The 20164-nt window shown below is 34.8% G+C and overlaps 1 protein-coding gene across 1 annotated transcript; it reads right to left on the bottom strand.

Annotated features, from left to right (window-relative positions):
• Positions 1-1472: 1472 nt before the first annotated feature.
• On the bottom strand, positions 1473-9389 carry LOC116200364. The gene is made up of 11 exons (XM_031531214.1): positions 8812-9389; positions 7917-8465; positions 7123-7740; positions 6847-7059; positions 6427-6754; positions 5873-6131; positions 5438-5654; positions 4847-5199; positions 4159-4668; positions 2752-3916; positions 1473-2400 (listed from the first exon to the last, which is right to left on the bottom strand). The coding sequence occupies exons 1-11, from the start codon at positions 8974-8976 to the stop codon at positions 2086-2088; spliced, it is 4692 nt and encodes a 1563-aa protein (XP_031387074.1). The 5' UTR covers positions 8977-9389; the 3' UTR covers positions 1473-2085.
• Between the last annotated feature and the right edge of the window lie 10775 nt (positions 9390-20164).

Raw genomic sequence — 20164 nt, 5'->3', positions numbered from 1 at the left:
ATAAAATCCCATATATCAATTGCTGAAAATTAAGTAAAAGAAATCTAAATAATATTATTCCTTTCTAACTCAATCTTCAAGTCTTTCCATGGCAAGAGGTCCCACAATAGATGTTTCCATTATAGGAGTTGATACCGTGAATTGGTACTAAAATTTAGGATCCGGGTAAAAAGTTTACCATAAGATACAGAACAAATACATTGGCAAAAAATCATTTGAAAAATATTGTGATTGAAATAAAATTATGATAAATTGTTATAAATTAAAACAAGAGTTGTTAAGTTAAAAAAAATATTTATCCGTTCAGACATCGAAGTATAATTATATTTTTTTCGGTGAGTAAATATAATTATATATATATTTTTTGGTAGACTAGGGGCCAGAGCCAAATAAAAAAATCAAACGATACAATGACGTGAGATAACAACCCCGGGAATGTCGCCAAACAATAAATCGCCAATGCCGTTAGGAGAAACATTAAGAATATGGATGCCCAAGGAAAAACTCAAAAGAGTGTCGCGTGAGTCAATTTGCACGAGAGTTCTCTTCACGATAAATGTGCTAACTGAACCTCCACGGACCATTCTCGAACCGACCAATCCTGGATCTTAGGGATCAGCTGCAGAAGGGTAGGCGCAAAGTGTATACTTCATAATTTGTAATCAAATTAATAAATGCGAGCGAATATTTCTTCGTAGGTATAATCTGGTTATTTGATAACTTGAAGAATTCCCACATCTTGAATTGGCTTGGACCTACCCTGCAGCCCAAACCACTGGATCATATTGGTCCATGAAGTTCAGATTGGAACGATTTTTTAATCGGAAAAACTTCCTTTATTTGTACTTTTTTTTTCAATTACCAGAGAGATATAGGCCTATAAGGGATTAGAACAATATAAATAAAAGGGTGAGCAAATGTCATACTTTAAGAACCGGTCTTAAAATCTCTTGATCTGAGCTCAGGGCAATCTCTTGAACCGGTCTTAAATTAAATCTCAAGCCGCCCCATCCCGTGGGGTCAATCTGTCTCCAATCCTTCTTTTTCACAATTTGACCTCATATTTTGTAATTTGTCTCAATCACATCACCATTTTGTTAGCCAACTTCTCTATTTTGATATATAATTTTAAAATTATATATATTATGTGAAACAATTTTTTTTTTGTGCCCATTATAGGTAATAATAATTCATGAGTGAGTGAAACAATAAAGTAGAGGGGAAAGCACCTCACAAGCGGAGATGAGGCAAAATGAGTCTTCTTATACTACTTGCAAGCATTCTTGTTGCCCAAGTACAACAAGGAATAAGAAGAAATTTGCATAATAACTAATTTACATGATGAATTGATGAAGTTCGAGAACGGAGCATGTTCATGCCCTTGTATACCAAGGGTGTTAGAATCGCAATTCTACCTAGAATCGGTCGAGGGTCGTAGAATCGTGAATCGTAAGATTTTACCTATAATTAAAAAAAATAGCATATATATATATACACACGCACCAAATCCCATATCAGAAATAGTTGAAGTAAATATCAAATGATAAATCTTGCTGCCTCCTACTTCGTTCATCAAAATCAAATGGTGCTTAGTCTTTACAAGAGAGTGCTCCCACTATAACAACCTTCAATGAAAATTGACATAGTACCATGGTCACGGATCTTGTAGGCAAAGCAGCTTTTCCTCTCTAACTTCTTCTTGGTCTGTCCCTTTTTGAAATCATCTTTCTCTGGACCTAAAAAAGTCGAAAGAAATTCCAACCTAAATCATCTCAAACCTGACCGCAATCAGGGATCGGCCGGAACCCAATTCGAAGCAATTCCAGAAACTTTCCAGGTCCTCTATCACTTACGGTCAAGAGACAAGTTTCAAACATTTCATAAAATAAGAGAACCAATGAGCAATACTGTCGCACAATGAGAGAGATGAGGAGGGAGAGAGAGGGGACATACGACTTTGGATTGAAACCACTCTGCGATTCGAATAGCAATTCAGCCACGATTCTACCTTCCCGATCCATGAAATAGAATCGGAATCGCTAACTAGCCCTTGAATCGTAGAATCTTATGATTCTATGATTCGAATCATGATTCTAACAACCATGTTGTATACACATTATGTCTGCTGTCGAGTTTCTCCGTCTCACATTGGAACCATGTTGTATACACATTATGTCTGCTGCTGTCGAGTTTCTCCGTGTCACATTGGATGAGGCTGAGCTTCCTCCAATAATCCAACATCGCTCCCGCAAACTGCCCGTTGTGCCTTGCTGGTTTGAACTGTGGGTAGCGACCAATGAAACTGTTATCGAGCAATTTCCGGCCCTTCATGTACTCGTGCGCGACCCTCCATTTATTCTTCATTGGCGATGAACCAAAAAAGTTGTACAGCACCACATCCTACAGAAGTAAATGAACAGAGAATCAATTCACAATTTACTTCTAGAGAGAGAGAGAGAGAGAGAGAGAGAGTTCAGTAATGAAACACTCATCAGAAAACAAGCCATTAAAGTAATACCTGTTATCGAAAGAGTTCTAGTAATGATAAAATTCCCTATCGAAACATAAACTATCTAACAAATGACTTGTCGGAGAATGTAGTATGACCAGAATGGGCACAGTTCTGCTCAGAACAGTGCAGAACAGTAAGCAAATTCGACCTTTCAAGGACTGGTTTGCAGGCTACATCTTTAAAGATGAACTAGAAACACTACGTAGCTGAAAATATAAAACAAGCTTATGAAGCCAAACCTGAAACTCCAATCCTTTGCACTCTGATAAAGTTAAAACGGGGGCTTGCTTTCCAATAAGCCCGAGAACTTCCTCGTGTGCACAATCATCACGAACTATGATCACCTGCTCTGGCCCAAGGCCTGCAACATTCCCTCCCTCACCAAAAATAGAAACTACTGAGTTTTGGTTCATCTCTAGCTCAAGGAAAATCGGGCTTTCACCGCAAATGTGGCTCGTTTCTTGCCTCAGAACATCGATGGATGATGGGAAGAAATGGCACAGAAGGTTAGTGATGCTCTGTGCTAGCTTGAGGATGCCAGAATGCGTCCGGAAATTCTGGGACAATTGACAGATCTTAGAGATCTTCCCTCCAACTTCAGCTTCCTGCATAAAATCATTGTAGAACAACCGCCGCACATCCTCAAACTTAAAATCGATTCCCCTCCCGATTGTCTGTGCAGTGTCTCCCGAGAAGACAAAGCCCTCCTCAACATTGTCAGAGACGTACTTGAAAAGATCGATCTGCTTCATAGTGAGATCTTGAACTTCATCGATATAAACATAATCCATATCATCGCCTCTTATCTTTTTGCATCTGAGACGGGAGTGTAGATCATTCACAATATCTGAAAGGTCAAACTCTCCCCTCTCCGACTTCTTCTTTTCATACTCAAGAAAAACATCGTACACTTTATGCCGTTCCTTCTGGGTTAGATGTGATCCACGACCATCCGAGAGTGAGACATAGTCTGTCCTGCTGAGCCTGCCACTACAAGAGTTCCCCACTTGGAGTCTGCCTTTGATGTGAGATATTATCTCTGTAAATACTCTTGAAGGGTCGAGTTTTCTCGTAAGCCTTTCATTGAAATGAGGCCAATAAACTGCACAAAACTTCTCGTAGTTGACCTCTTTCTCTTGTACAAATGCTTGCAAGGCAAGTGATCTTGCAGCTCCAACTTTCTCCTGACATATGTCTCTTGATAGAGGGAATTTCTCGAAATATGAGACACCGATGCTTCCATCGAGCATTATCAGAAACTTAGTAAAAGTTATGACAAGGGGATACGATTTGTGAGGAATATCAATGAAAGAGTCGGGAATGTCCTCGAACTGGTCTGCCTTGTTGGTGAAGTCAACATCAGTTGAAGAGCTCTCAGCCAAAATGTTTCGTCCACAGGTAAAGCTGTAAAGGTGGCAAACTTTGAAGTTCCAAAGAGAGAAAAATCACTGCAGTATCCAATTTTATTAGATCCAAAGCTGATCAAGTGTGTTGGGCAAATGATTAGGAAGACAAAGCTGCTGTTTGATATTATTCAATTCAGTACTATCTATTGTTAAACAGGTTAATCATGTATGCATAATCAGCTTAACTGACACCAATTAATTTCCTTCATTGTCGTTAGCAATTAAAATACTGGTACCGACCTTTTCAGTTGTGAAAGCTGCTGTTTGACAGCAAAACACAGCTTCGAGCTGACAGTAACGAAAAGTTGACGCAACACATATTTGCTTGCCTCTTCAAGCATCTCCTCAGAATCCTCTCTCCTGGAATTGGAACCCCCAGTGATTCTGTAATCACTCGTAGCAATTTGGTGAAGTTGCTCCCTCTGAAGCAACTTCATCGTCAGAACAGTTGTCTTCCCAGTTCCCGACCTTCCCAGTATGAAGGTGCTTTGTGGAAACTGAATTATCTCGCGCTGTTCCTTTGTCACTTCGAATGGGAGCTCCACTTCATTCCCATCTTTGTCAGATAGCAAGTGATTGATTGTGCCAGATGACAGTGAATAGAATTTCATCAACAGCAAGCCGTCCTTCACCTTTGCACGCTCTGCGTACAGTTGAGAATCTGGAGAGCCTTTGCTATTTTTGCCCAAAGAATTTCCCCGACGGAGAAAATCAAATGGAGTTTCCCAAGAAATTGGAACCTGGAGATCTCTGTAAAAAGGCAATATGAAAGCAATTACTTGTCACACAAGAAGAGCATCAAATTCAACCTCAGAAGATCTGTTCTGCATTAATAGCATTAAGCTTGTCTCTTCATTTTGGAATCATCTTCCAAAACCAAACTGGACAGTTATTAATGCTAACATATCACAAGTGATACTGGACATACCCTTCAAAACGCTTCTCCTTGCAACGACTGACATATTCATCAGTGAATCTCATGTATACACCATTGAGACGTTCGATTGTTTTTGCAGTATCTTCCAGGGGCAATACATCCCAAATCTTCAAGATTTGGATGTATTTGCTTTCCTTCTCGATGTCCACTGTACATAAGATATAGAGGTTCTCAGGCTTAAATTGTTTTATGATCTGAGAGGAGCTCTTGCAGATTAAGTCGACATTTCTCCGCTTGGGTCTCCACCCACTGGAGAGATTCATGAGAAGGTTCACCACTAATGACCTTGTGCGGCGTGACGTCAACTTCCAAAAAGGCTGACGGAAGCTCTCGCTAAAGATGACCTGAAATTACAAGAATTCAACAATGGAACAAGTAAATACGATGATGCATGGATTCCCAAGTCGGAGACTAAAAGAGGACTTGGCAGCTTATAAGCCCTCTGGTCTCCACTTGTTTAACCGAGCCACTGAGGTCTTGTATGTCCGTTTTGTTTAACTGAGGTCATGAGGTAGCAACAAATTTGCTTTATGAAAAAAAAAATTACATATGTATATATACAGGGGATAAACTATTTCAGACCTTCCACTTAGCATCTCTGAAGAGTACGTTGTTTGAGGTAAGCAAATCATCGAGCTGATCGTACTTTCTCTTAGCTTCCAAGATCGTCTTTGCTAATCCTTCATCATCGTCTGCATTGAAGAAACACCGACAATTGATAGCATGGCAAAGCAATGCTTGCCACACTGTTGAACTCCCTCGCAGAGTTCTTTGGTTCCCCAGAATCCAAAGACAGTATCTGGAAAACCATCAAATTATACATATAAGCTAATGCAAGAAATTCACGACAAGCTATATTTTTTCATAACTTTCAAACAAGACATTTTTCCATGTGAAAACTTTTTCAGAAAATATATTCTTTCCATAAATTTCTTTGCTTTTCAAGGAGACAAAAAACTATTAAATGGAAAACGGTTTTCTAGAAATGGAAGCCACTCGAGATGACGAGGGAGCAACCTTGCACGGGTTAGAGCAACATTCGTTCGATTTCGGTTAGCCAAGAACCCAATAGATCCCCGGTGGTTCGATCTTACAGTGGATAAGATAACTATGTCCTGCTCTCCGCCTTGGAACCCATCCACTGTGTTTACAGCGACCGTGAAGCCATCAGAATATTCATATTTCTTGCCAAGCCTTTCACTAATCGTGCCAACCGGAGCAGCATAAGGTGATATTATCCCGACACTGAGATTCTCCTTCGATGACAAGCTCCATGCTACACATAAACAAACAGAGAGAGGACAAACTGTCAGCTTAGGCCGTAAATGATTAAATTTTGGAAGCCTTCATACAAATACATGTCAAAATAATCAGTAACTGACAATGTTCGCACCGGCAATCAAAAATTGTAACAGCTGATATTAGAATATAAACAGAATGTCATCATATTCCCGACTTTCGGTTCCCATTTGTTTATGGGTACTCGATCAAAATTCCAGTCCACTTATCCAACGGTGTAATGATTTTCCCTAAATGATTACTCACAGAAGTTTCCTACTGCTTAGAAGTACCTTTGTAAAGATCGCTCAAAATCTGAGCAGCGACATCGGCCTCTACAAGGTTTCTCAGACTTGATCCATCAACTTCTCGCTCTTCCCTTCCCTCAGAAACATTTATGAATGAAAATGAGCCGAACATCAGCCCTGGTAGATATTGCCTTGAGTAACTTTCATGCTTTACATTTGGGCCATCGCGAATTTGGCCGCCATAGAATGTCCGATTTGGAAAGCAACTTATTGATGGGTGCATTCTGTACTGCACATTGAGTGGATGCTTCAGCTTTCCTAGGGAACTCAATCTCTCAAATAAACTTCGACCGAAACAAGCCTCTTTTGAAACCTGTGAAAGCAGATTGACAATAAATATTTCTGATAAAAAGCTAACCCAATTTTCAATGAAAATATAAAACTTGGCTTTAAACCTTTACGTACATCACTCATTACAACAGCAGGTAATTGACGGTCATCCCCAACAAGTATAGCATGTCTAAGTCCAAGAAGTTGGAGTGGAATCACTGACTCGCATTCTTTCATCTGAGCAGCTTCATTAATCACCAACAACTGTGGCGGCTTCATATCCAGAGAGTGCAGCTTGAAAGTTAGTCTTAAAGGAAGGGATCTCCAGCCCGTTAAGAGAATCCCGAACTGATTTTAACTCAGCGAGGCACTCAGATCTCTTCATGTATAGTGCAGACAAGGGGCCTGTTAGAACTGAGTACACAAGGTAGAGAGGCATCTCTCGAGGGGCTTCACAATATACAAAAATCTCTCCCTCAAAAACTCGAATAACGATTTTCTCTTATCCAGTTCATCTCTGAGATAGATATTGTACTGAGGAAGAGGATCACTGAGAAAGGTTATTGCAGAAGATAAGCAATACTTCCACCTAGTTGTCGGGGCAGTGCATTCTGCGATTCTCTCAACACGATTATGCAAGCATATGTCTTCAACTTCCAAGTCTTCTACCTTGAGCCGCTCCTTGTTTCCGAAGAGAAGAACATCTCCTAAGGAAGCTGACCCTCTCATGAGGTGTACCAACCGAGAGGCAATTTCAATTACAGCAACATTGGTGGGGGCACAGACAACAGTCCTGCGCTTCATTCTTAGGAGGCTCAAGAGCATAATAGCAGTCACTTTCGTTTTCCCGGTCCCTGGTGGGCCCCATATGAGTTCCAGCACTGGCTTATGCCGACAGCGGATCTTACGAAGACATGTAAGGATTGCTTCCGCTTGGCTCTCGTTCAGATGGTTCAATAAGTTCCCTGTGAGATTCTCTCTGCAAAAATCATCACTCGGGACAGTGCAGAGACTGCATTCCTCCTCACCCTGCCAATCAACAAATTTACAATCAGGATCATGGCATTTCTGTTTTAAGAACAAATATAAGATAGGAAGCTGGAAAGCTATCTTATACGTCATTAAGAAATAGGGAAAGCTAAAACCTTCCAAACGCATAATATACGTCAACTTGAAATTCAGACTATAACACACGATATACTTACCGAAGAATCAGTGCACAAAACTTCCTTTAGGACATTCCAGTTACGACTCAAGTGCAAAGCCGTCCATATCCTTATGTGAGTAGTCAAGTTCACACCCAATGAAATGGCAAATAACTGCCTCTCTTCCAATTTTATATCTCCCATTTTCTTCCATGTGACTACTTTAAAATATACCGATGCGAAATCTCCTTCACTCTCGTCATCGGAGATTTTAGTAACAGATGCAAATGCCCATGTCCTTCCCATCCTCTGCAGATCGGAAACTGTTTCCGGTACTGAATCAGTTAAAATTAATACGTCTCTTGGCAACATCTTGTATGGTTCCTTCCCCCCCTTGCTCGATCTGTTTATCCAGAAATCGACCTTAACTTCATAAAAATTCTTCCCATGGGGCCTGCACTCCTCGAATCGCATCACTCTGGCATAAGGTAGAGTAGAGATCGCCTCCATCCCGGAGCATATTTCAGCTCGCGTTTCTTCCAGCAAAGGGTACACAAATGACCCGAGATAGTTCTCCACCGAAGGAAATCTCTCTGGTATCTCATCCACCTAACAAAAGGGAAGTCCTGGTTGGTGATCAAGCATATTTTGGCGGAAAAAAAAAAAGGTTTGTAGAGCGGCAATGACGGAAATAACCCTTCAACATGCGAGATTATTCGGTGATCCTACATCGCCACGTGGCGTGAGAAAGCACCAATTAAATTGCAATAAAGTGCTAATCACTTAATTAATTGTGGTAAGTTCTATTAATTGAAGCAAGCTTATTGGTTCTTCCTCGCCACGTCATTATGAGGTAGGATCATTTAAAATTTTGTCCTTCAACAGCAACGCCATGGAAGGACTAATTAGGAAAGTGATAAGGAAACAAAATTCATCAAGGGAAGCAAGCAAGAACCTGGTTCTTGTAGAGGTTTTCGTTGAGGATGTCTTCGATGGACCACGAGAAGACTATGTCGTTCAGCTCATTGTTTATGGCCATGGCTGGTGGCCTTCTCCATCTCGATCCTTCAGCGCCTTCAACGACTTCTTCAACTTTCTTGGCGAAAAAGACGAGCCCCATTTTCTTTCTGTAACTGCAATCGATCAAGATCAACCATACAACTTCCGGAAAACAGAGCGAAACAGAGCAAATGAAGAGAAGAGTATGGGTTTTTCTTTTGATAAATGAGCTTCACATCTCAGCAGTTTTACAAAGAGACGTCGGGTCTAAATAATTAAAATAATAAATAGAAATAGAAAATAAAGAAAAGTAATACAAAGTATAGGATACTTTCCGGAAGCGATCGTTGGTCTGTCTTCCGTTGGCACATTCCTCAGCTAAGTGCACTGATTCAACTTCGTCAGTCACCACTCACCCTGCGGCCCCGTCTCGTCGTCACATGTTCCCTACTTCACTTTCCCAAATTATAACTTTAATTTCTTTAATTACTAACAACTAATAATTTCTATGATCAGATTTTCTAAAATAATATTTTTTTCTCTTTTTTATTTAATTAGGAATTTATTTGTCACATCTCTGGCATCACAAATACCCCACAAGTTTATAAGTCTCGCCAAGAGCTATGTATGCATGTCTAATGATGAGGACTTTTTTTTTTTTTTTTGCTGAATGAAAGGTTAGGTCGAGTTATTAGTCTGCTGTGGCTGCCCCAACTAAGGGAACCTGGCCGTCACGAAATGTTCATTTCGCCATAGCTAGCTGAGACTTAGCCAAACTTGGTCACCGCAGGCCCACCATCACACTAGTAAATTAAGTCCAAGTCCCACTGGATCAACCGCTAGCCCATAATACATCCACATAGTGGCGAGCTTTACGTCCTCAGTACGATTTGAACTCGTGATGTTCAAATGGAACACTTGGAACTTAATCACTAGACCACCGTACTGGTGATATGTCTAATGATGAGGACTTGATTTCACAATTTCGTGGACAAACAATTATGACTTGTACTTTCTAATATGTTGAATTGGCATTGTTTTTAAAAATAAATAAATAAATAGTCATATAATGATTCAAAAAGTGATTGCACCACACGATAATTAAATTATAAAATTTCAATGGTACTGCGTATTCTACAATTTTTAAAATATAAATACTTGTAACCCTCTAGTCTCTGCTTTAAAAATATATATTTTTATATAGCTTTATTGTCAATTTAATAGTCAAAAACCAAAATAAATATTAACTTCCATTCAAAAGCAGGCTAATAGAATTGCTTCAAGGTTAAGAGGAAGCGCTTACTCTGAAACATCTGATTATTAATTTATTTTTTTGGATATAAAGATATAAAGGGTCAATATTATTATACAGTTAAGAAATTCCTGGTTATTATTATTGCTTAAACATTCAAATAAACAAATATTTTAATAAAAAATTAATGTTGGTCTGCCCAATCTATTCCTTAGTTTTCCCCAATCACCCGTGTCAATTAGATATTTTTCTCATGCTCTCATCCTTACTTTTCTAAAAGATCCTATATATGTTTTTGAATAATGACTTCATGGTTTCATACTTTATTTTTGGTAGAAATTGTGTGTAAAAAGGCAAGACGAGTGAAGATAAAATTTAAGGAACTAGTTAATAGTTAATATATCTATATATATATATATATATAGATGAATCCAAGTGCCTTTAATAATGGCGTGATAGTAAATATATACAATTAGTTCACATTAACAAAATATTTATCAAATAAATAAAAATAAAAAATAAAAGATATGTCCAATATATATATATATATATAGATATTAGGATTATTTGAGTATATATATGACTTATAAAAAAATCATTATATATCGTCTATTTTTTAATTTTTTTATACATCTTTCTTTTTTCTGGTGGATAGTTCTTTTATACATCTTTACATTTACATGATATTTTAAGGCAAATTTACTATATATATGTTGTATTTTCATGCGATAAGCGAAAGAATTTATTTAATTTATTTTATATATTTGTATTGTGTGTATTGATTATTTACATTAGAATTGGTAAAATATTATATTACCGCGCCAACCAATATTTTACCAATAATGACGAAAGAATCGAAAGAAAGGAGGCATGAGTGATTGTGTTGACCAAGGTAAGCATTCATGACGATTAAAGTTTCTTCCCGTGCGATCTTACCTTCTTATATAAGTTTCTTATCTTCTTATAGAAGTTAAGTTATATACTTTGAGACCCAAATGATGGAAAAAGTGACTTGTCACAAGAAGAAGGAAAAGCTGAAGGGATTCGATTCTTCGGATCACCAAGGCACGTGCTCCAGCCATCTATTAAAATAGAACCGGATAGTGGTAGTGAACCGGGGGAGGGTCATCGGTCATGTGAAGGGTAATAAAAAGCAACTATACCTGCTTTTCAGAACCAGAATGAGATACCTTACTACTGACTGACATTCAACCTTATCGGAGAGGAGTTGAAACCCAATAATATATCCGTTTCATTGCTAGTCCCCCGAACCCCTCTTTTCGTGGGACGGCTAATGTAATCTATATACATATATATATATATATATGTGTGCGCGCGTGCGCGTGTGAAAGCAAAACACGAGTTGAATTCATGCGCTGTTACATCATCAAAAATAAGAAACGAAACTCTTTCGTTTTGCCACATCATCACTTATGTATTAATAAAAATTTTTGCCATTAATTATCTAGTAGAATTATATTATTTGCATATAGCCCAACAAAATATATATAAGAGAACACAATATGCAGTAGATTATATACATTAGTTACTATTTGGGAAATTTTTTATATTGTAGCAATCGAATTGCCATTCATATATATTGTAGCAGAATATAGAGTTGTAAACTAATATTAACGAGGGTTTATAATATTTATATATTTGTCCTTTACATTATGGGAAAATATATTTTCATAATATTAACCAGAATCAAATTGTCATTTATATAATATTATTTGTTTATATTATTGCAATGGGAGAAGGAACCAGTGTGCAGCCATGAGGCAGGCAAAGGGAGAAGCAAAGGTAAAAATACTTTTCTTTGAACTGGTACTCGCCTAATAAGAAAATTTTATATTTGCTTTTGCGGATTGAAGAAATCATTCTTTCATACTAAAATCATATTCACATGTGATATACTTGAAGTTTTTTACTGTTCATTTACTTATATTTTTTTAATGTATAATTTTGCAGATTTTGAGGCACTACAATGGTTTATCACATGATAAAAGTATTGGGCAAAGACACATGGACAATTGGAGAACACAATATGCAGTAGATTATATACATTAGTTACTATTTGGGAAATTTTTTATATTGTAGCAATCGAATTGCCATTCATATATATTGTAGCAGAATATAGAGTTGTAAACTAATATTAACGAGGGTTTATAATATTTATATATTTGTCCTTTACATTATGGGAAAATATATTTTCATAATATTAACCAGAATCAAATTGTCATTTATATAATATTATTTGTTTATATTATTGCAATGGGAGAAGGAACCAGTGTGCAGCCATGAGGCAGGCAAAGGGAGAAGCAAAGGTAAAAATACTTTTCTTTGAACTGGTACTCGCCTAATAAGAAAATTTTATATTTGCTTTTGCGGATTGAAGAAATCATTCTTTCATACTAAAATCATATTCACATGTGATATACTTGAAGTTTTTTACTGTTCATTTACTTATATTTTTTTAATGTATAATTTTGCAGATTTTGAGGCACTACAATGGTTTATCACATGATAAAAGTATTGGGCAAAGACACATGGACAATTGGAGAGAGATTGACAAGATTGTGGGATGCCGTGAACATAAGGACAAATGAAGTCATTAGTCTTGATATGATTTTCCTTGATGAAGAGGTATGTTTTGGTATTTTTGACTAATTATAATATTTTGAAATACAAAACTTGATTATTTATTTAATTATGATTATTTATTTAATTATGAAGAATTTCAAGATAACTACATATAAGGAGATAATGTACTTGATATTAATTATTATCATCATCATCATAATCATCATCATCCTTGTTTAGGACTATTTTTCATACTAATTCAAAAGGAAATTTTTTTTAGGTATATACTAAAATATTATTAAAATTATTAGTTTTGTTTATAGTTGAGTTCTAATAACGTATTCAAAAATCTAACACATGAATCTTTTATCATTAATTGTGCAGTACAATATATAGGTTATCTATATATAGCCCAAGAGAATATATACAAGGGAACAAAATATACAATAGTATATATATATATATGCATTACGCTATAGATTAACTATAACCTAATAAAGTTAAATTTAAATATAAAATGGATAACATATATTATATAATAATTTGTTGTCCTTTACACACAACTTAAATATATTGTGCAATGGATAAAATAGATAACATTTGCATATATATCAACGTGTACATATATACAATATCCTTATTTAATAAAAATCAATATCCGCTATAAAAATATATATACTAGAACATATGCATACAATCTTCACTTTAGAAAATATATATTCGTAGTATATACAATATATTGAGACTTAGACTACTATTACCGATTATATATGTCGTATATATTATAGAGTGGAATTTAGACTATTATTTCTTGAGATAAATAATTTCATTATATTGAATTTTTTGTATTTTATATTCGATAGGAAATTTCTTTATTAACCTGTATGACCTTTGCACTATATATATATATATTGTACATGTTTATTTGATATACTAATATCAATATCTTACACCAATTTGGTCGATTTGCAAGACTTCACTAGTATTTCACTAGCTTCGTTAGGTTTTCTCAAAATCCATGATCGTCAAATTTAAATTAATTTTTTTAGGATGTTACCTTTTTTAATGGATGTTAATTTGTTCAGCACATTTAGTATTTGCTTAGAACTATTACATTTGCATGAAAATTTTTCTATATCATTTATTTTTAATATATACCTTAATAGATTTTGAGATGGTGCAATGATTTATCATATACTAAAAGAATTGGGACTGGAAGAGGTAAAGAAATTATCAATTTTGATATGATTTTCCTTGATAAAGAGGCATACTTTGTTAGTTTGACTAAGTATATTATTTTGTTAATAAAAATAAATTAATATTAATTCATTTTTATAATGAATTTATGATTCATTGATGCATGTACGTATACGAAAATCTTAGATTGATTTATTTTAGGCCTTATTTTGAGAAGAAGCTTAAACACAATTAATAATTTCAAGATAATTACACTACCATTGAAGTATCATCCAGTTAATGTTGAAGTAAAGATATCGTTTTTACTTAGTCGATGTGAACGAATAAGTAGATGTTTTTCTCATGCTCTCATCCTTAATTTTCTAAAAGATCCTATATATGTTTTTTAATAGTGATTTCATGGTTTCATACTTTTTTTTGGAAGAAATTGTGTGTAAAAAAGCAAGACGAGTGAAGATAAAATTTGAGGAGCTAGTTCATAGTTAATATATCTATCTATATATATAGTTAAATCCAAGTACATTTTATAATGGCGTAATAGCAAATATATATAATTAGTTCACATTAACAAAATATTTATCAAATAAATAAATATAATTAAAAAATAAAAGTTATGTCCTAAAAATATATTATACACATATATATATAGAGAGAGAGAGATTAGGATTATTGGAGTATATATATAACTTATGCAAATAAAAAAAAATCATTATACACATATATCTTCTATTTGTTTTAATTTCTTATACATCTTTACTCTTACATGATATATTTAAGGCAAATTCACTATATATATCTTGTGTTTTAAGGGATAAGCCAAAGAATTTATATAATTTATTTTATATATTTGTATTGTGTGTATTGATTATTTACATTAGAATTGATAAAATATTACCGCGCCGAGCAATATTTTACCAATAATGATGAGAGAATTGGAAGAAAGGAGGCATCAGTGATTGTTTTGACCAAGGTAAGCATGCAGGACGATAAAGTTTTCTCCCCGTACGACCTTCACCTTCTTATATAAGTTTCTTCTTGCCACTACCTTCTTGTAGAAGTTAAGTTATATCCTTTGGGATCCAAAAGATGGAAAAAGGAACTTGGAAAAAGAGATGACTAATGTAATATATATATAAACAAAATACGAGTTGAATTCATGTGATGCTACATCATTAAAAATAAGAAATTGAGCTCTCTCGCTTTGTCACGTCATTACTTATGTATTAAGAAATTTTTTTGTCATTAATTATTTTTGCAACCGTGAAGCTGTTCCTCTCCCAAATACTATCTTATCTGGACAAATGAAATTAATTCATATGACTTCTTCCTGGATGGCTTACCTCAACATTGGTCCAGAGAGAGAGAGAGAGAGAGAGAGAGCATTTCTTCTCTGGAGGGTTACCTCAATGTCAGTCCACCTTAGGGGGAAAATGGAAGACAAGGATTCATAAAGTATCAACAATTTCTTCTTCTTCTTTTTTGGGTATGTATAAAGCATCAATAATTTCTTAATTCTATAATTGAGATTTTAATTTTTCGTTACCCTTTAAATTTTTCCTTTTTTTTGGTCGAAAACCCAAATATTGCTCGATTGGTTGTTTTCTTTCGATAATATACCTTGCTAATATATACATTAGTTAAGCAAATTCTCTTAAATGGCATTATATAATTATGGATCTGTAGTACACCACTAGAATTAATTATTCTCCGAAACATGACAAATTATTTTTTCATCATGCGATTCCAACACTAAAAGATGACTTTATTAGTCCTAGTTTAATTGTAATGTAACCCTTCAAAGCCTTGAAAGAAGTAAGACTCCTCTGAAACTCAAGAACTGTATCTCGGTTGAAAGATAATAATAATAGGAAAAGGGACGGGTCGGCAAGGAAAATTAGAGAATGGATGGTAAAAAAGGCTCTTCATGAGGTAAGGGTACTTTTGGAAGTAGGAAAAGGTTAAAGGGTACTTTTGAAATTTAAATGTGGAAAAACATCATGAGGAGTTTCCCACTTTAATATATAAATATAGATATAGATAGATTTATCGTATTCAACGAACTTAGTATGGATTGATAAATAATTATGGGCCTTTTTAAAAAATTAAAAAGCCTTCTCGAATATTTGAAAAAACTCATTGAAATACGAGATACTGTTTTTCAAATATAGTACACTGAAAATTCTATAAATGGTGAATTGAAAATTCATTATATATAATTTATGTAAAAAAAAATCATTACGCACATATCTTCTCTTTGTTCTAGTTGTTTACACTTTTTTTTTCAGCGGATAGTTCTTTTATACAACCCAGATGATGGAAAAAGGAACTTGTAACAAGAGATGGCTAATGTAATACAGACATATAAAAGCAAAGCACGAACAGAATTTATGCGCCGCTACATAATCAAAAATAAGAAACGGAGCTCTCTCGCTTTGCCGTGTCAGCGCTTATGTATTAAGAAATTTCTTGTCATTAATTATGCAGTATAATATATATTATTTGCATATAGCCCAATAAAATATATACAAGAGAACTAAATATGCTGTAGACTATATACATTAGCTACTATTCGGGAAATATTTTATATTGAAGCAATCGAATTGTCGTTCATATATATCGTAGCAAAATGTAGAGTTGGAAACTAATATAAACGAGGGTTTATAATATTTATGGATTTTCCCTTTGCATTATGGGCAAATATATTTTTGTAATATTAACCACAATCAAATTAGAGTTTATATAATATTATTTGTTTATAATATTGCAAAAGGAGAACCAACAAGTGCGCCGACCAAGCGGCACGCAAACGGAGAAGCAAAGGTAAAAATCCTTTCCTTGAACTTGTACTTGCCTAATAAAAAATTTATATTTTCTTTTGTGCATTGAAGAAATCATTCTTTTATATTAAAATCATATTCGCGTGTGATATACTTGAATTTTTTTACTTTTCATTGACTTATCTTTTTTAATGTATAATTTTACAGATTTTGAGACATTACAATAGTTTATCACATGATAAAAGCATTGGGCAAAGACACATGGACAATTGGAGAGAGATTAACAAATTGTGAGATGCTGTGAACACAAGGACTAATGAAGTTATTAGTCTTGACATGATTGTCCTTGATGAAGAGGTGTGTTTTGGTATTTTTGACTAATTATAATATTTTGAAATATAAAACTTGATTATTTATTTAATTATTATTGTTCCAAATGAAATCATGGTTCTTTAACACATGCATGAATAAGAAAGTCTTAGATCGATTTGTTCAGATCTTTTCTTTGTGAAGGAGGTTTATACACCGTCAATAATTTCAAGAAACTACATACAAGGAGATAATCTACTTGGTATAAATCATCATCATCATCATCATCATCATCATCATTATTGTTATTATTATTGTTATTATTATTATTATTATTGATTATTTTTCATACTAATTCAAAAGGACAATTTTTTAGATATATACTAAATTATTATTAAAATTATTAGTTTTGTATATAGTTGAGTTCTAATAATGTGTTCAAAAATCTTACACATGAATCTTTTATCATTAACTATGCAGTAGAATATATAGATTATATGTATATAGCCCAAGAGAATATATATAAGGGAACAAAATATACAATAGACTATATATATACACATTAGGCAATAGATTAAGAACAACCTAATAAAGTTAAACTTAAATATAAAATGGATAACAGATAGTATATAATAATTTGTTGCCGTTTATGTTCAACTTAAATATATTATACAATAGATAAAATAAATCACATCTGATATTAACGTGTGCATATATACAATATCTTTATTTACTAAAAATCAATATCCCCAATAAAATATATGTATACTAGAACATATACATACAATCTTTTATTTTAGAAATGTATATATTTGCAGTATATATCATATATTGAGACTTGGACTACTATTATTGATTATATATATGTTGTATATTCATATAGTGGAATTTAGACTATTATTTTATGAGATAAAAAATTTCATTATATTGAATTTTTATTTTATTTTTTATATTCGATAGAAAATTTATTTATTAATCTATATGACCTTTGTACTATATATATATATATATTGTACATATTTATTTGATATGCTAACATCAATATCTTACTCCAATGTGGTCGATTCACGAGACTTCATCAGTATTTCATTAGTTTCATTATGTTTTTTCGAAATCCATGATTGTCAAATTTATCTCTTTTTTTTCAATAAAGGTAATTTGTTTATGATGTTATCTTTTTTAATGGATGTTAATTTGTTTAGTGCATTTATTATTAGCTTAGAACTATTATATTTGAATGAAAATTTTTCTATATCATTTACTTTTAATATATACCTTAATAGATTTTGAGATGGTACAATGGTTCATCATATACTAAAAAAATTGAGACTGGAAGAAGTAGCATGGACGTCTAGAAAGGACTTGTATGTCTCAACTTGAGTTTTTACCTGGTTTCAAGTAGCTCAGGTCAGGATACAGAAGATCTTTCTAGATCACTTCAGATCGATCGTTTCTTTGGCTTTTTCGGGGTTCTTGCATAACCCTGGATGATCTAGGGTATTGGTTGACACTAGCTACAGGCCGAGGTGGCCAGCATTGCGATGTTTCCCTTTTCTGAAAATAATTTTCAAATAAAGGGTAAAATCGTCTTTTCACAAATCAGCGACACCTCTAGGGTAGCTTGACGGAAACACTATAGTATCAGGATAAGAACATGCTACCTGTTCAGGTGCAGGTTCATCTGCAAAGCCTTTTCCTATCCACTGATGAGTTTCTGTCATCCTATCGTAGACTCGGATAACTAGAACAGTTATCTCTGTCACAAAACATGCAAAATGTTGATTAATCATTCACTCTGCCTAACCAAACATTAGATAATGGTTAGGGGGACTCTAAGTTCCAAATCTAGAGTCAAAACACGAGTTTGGCTAATTCAGTGTCACAATACAGAACAACTGTAAAAGCAATCAATACATATGAGATTTGACTTTATTTATCAAGTTCTCAAAGCAAAGCCGAATGCAAAAATGCTTTACACACGTTTGCTTGTTTAGCATATGGCATTTGCTTGCAAAATATCCGTGGTTTAATAACTTGTTAATCCATGTAAACTCGTTAATAACAAACACATTGTCTGCAATATGCATGTTGTTTGTTACTTTTATGTTATTGCTTGTCCATGCGAGTCGAGCTCGACCTATAGGACGCATTGCACTTAGGATTTAACACCCTAACCATCAGTCACGGGGTCCAACGCCCTATTCACTGAGAGCGTATTTGAATTTCAGTTTTTCGATGTTTCCCTGAACTCACGGTGAGTCGGAGCGGAATAATAATTGAACGCAAACGAATTGGGATTCAATCATTTGTAATTTTTATTTATTGTTTTTCTGAGAGCATTGTAAGTATTTTATTTTGTACATTCATTCTGTAAGAATCCCAGTTGATGAGTGAACGGTCCGAGAGTCGAACCAATCGAATCGGTCCAATGTTTGCCCAGACAAAAGTAAACCCAATATCTCGCGGCTCTGGTTCGCGCAGGAATTCAAAAATCATATTTTGATGAACTGTAACGCAAGATTGTGAACCGATTCCCCAACATACGGGCCTACTTCTTTCTCGGCTTCCCAACCAACATCGTTTAGTTCACCGAATTTCCGGTGTCAAAACGTGTAAGCCGAGCGTAGCTTAATTCATGTGGTAAATGATTAAAACATGCAAGCCTAGCAAACTAGAGTACCGAAAGGGCATACGGGATATAGGCCCGCACGTAACGTGAACTCCCGAACACGGACTTTCCGATTCCGTACCGACCAATGCCTTAGCAAAACTAGGTGTTCCATACCCCTAGACCTGGGTAACTTATCGGCCATCGACCTTCGGGTCGTAAAATGATAAGTGATGACTCCTTCTCACGCGTGTCCATCACGCATCCCCGGGAAGGTGGATACTCTCAAGCCGCGCAATCCAAAAGCACGCATGCGGGCCCCGACGAGAGTCCACATTCGGGTCCGTACAATAATAGAGTTCAACAACCAAGAATTCGAAGAAAAATAATAGAACACAAGCATAAAGAAGAATTGAAAGAAAACATGGCCGGTCTCGGGCTCAAGTCGTCTTTGTCTTCTCCTTCGTCTCTCGTTGCTCTCCCATGTATCCATTTCTTCATTGGTGTCGGCTCACTGTTCACATTTAGCCAAAAGGCCGTTAAATATCTCAAAAGAATCCCAAACAATTCTCTATGAAATCCC

Source organism: Punica granatum, chromosome 3 (genome assembly GCF_007655135.1).
Source record: "Punica granatum isolate Tunisia-2019 chromosome 3, ASM765513v2, whole genome shotgun sequence".
In the NCBI taxonomy this organism is placed as follows: domain Eukaryota; kingdom Viridiplantae; phylum Streptophyta; class Magnoliopsida; order Myrtales; family Lythraceae; genus Punica; species Punica granatum.
This window is presented reverse-complemented; position numbering and strand designations above follow the sequence as displayed.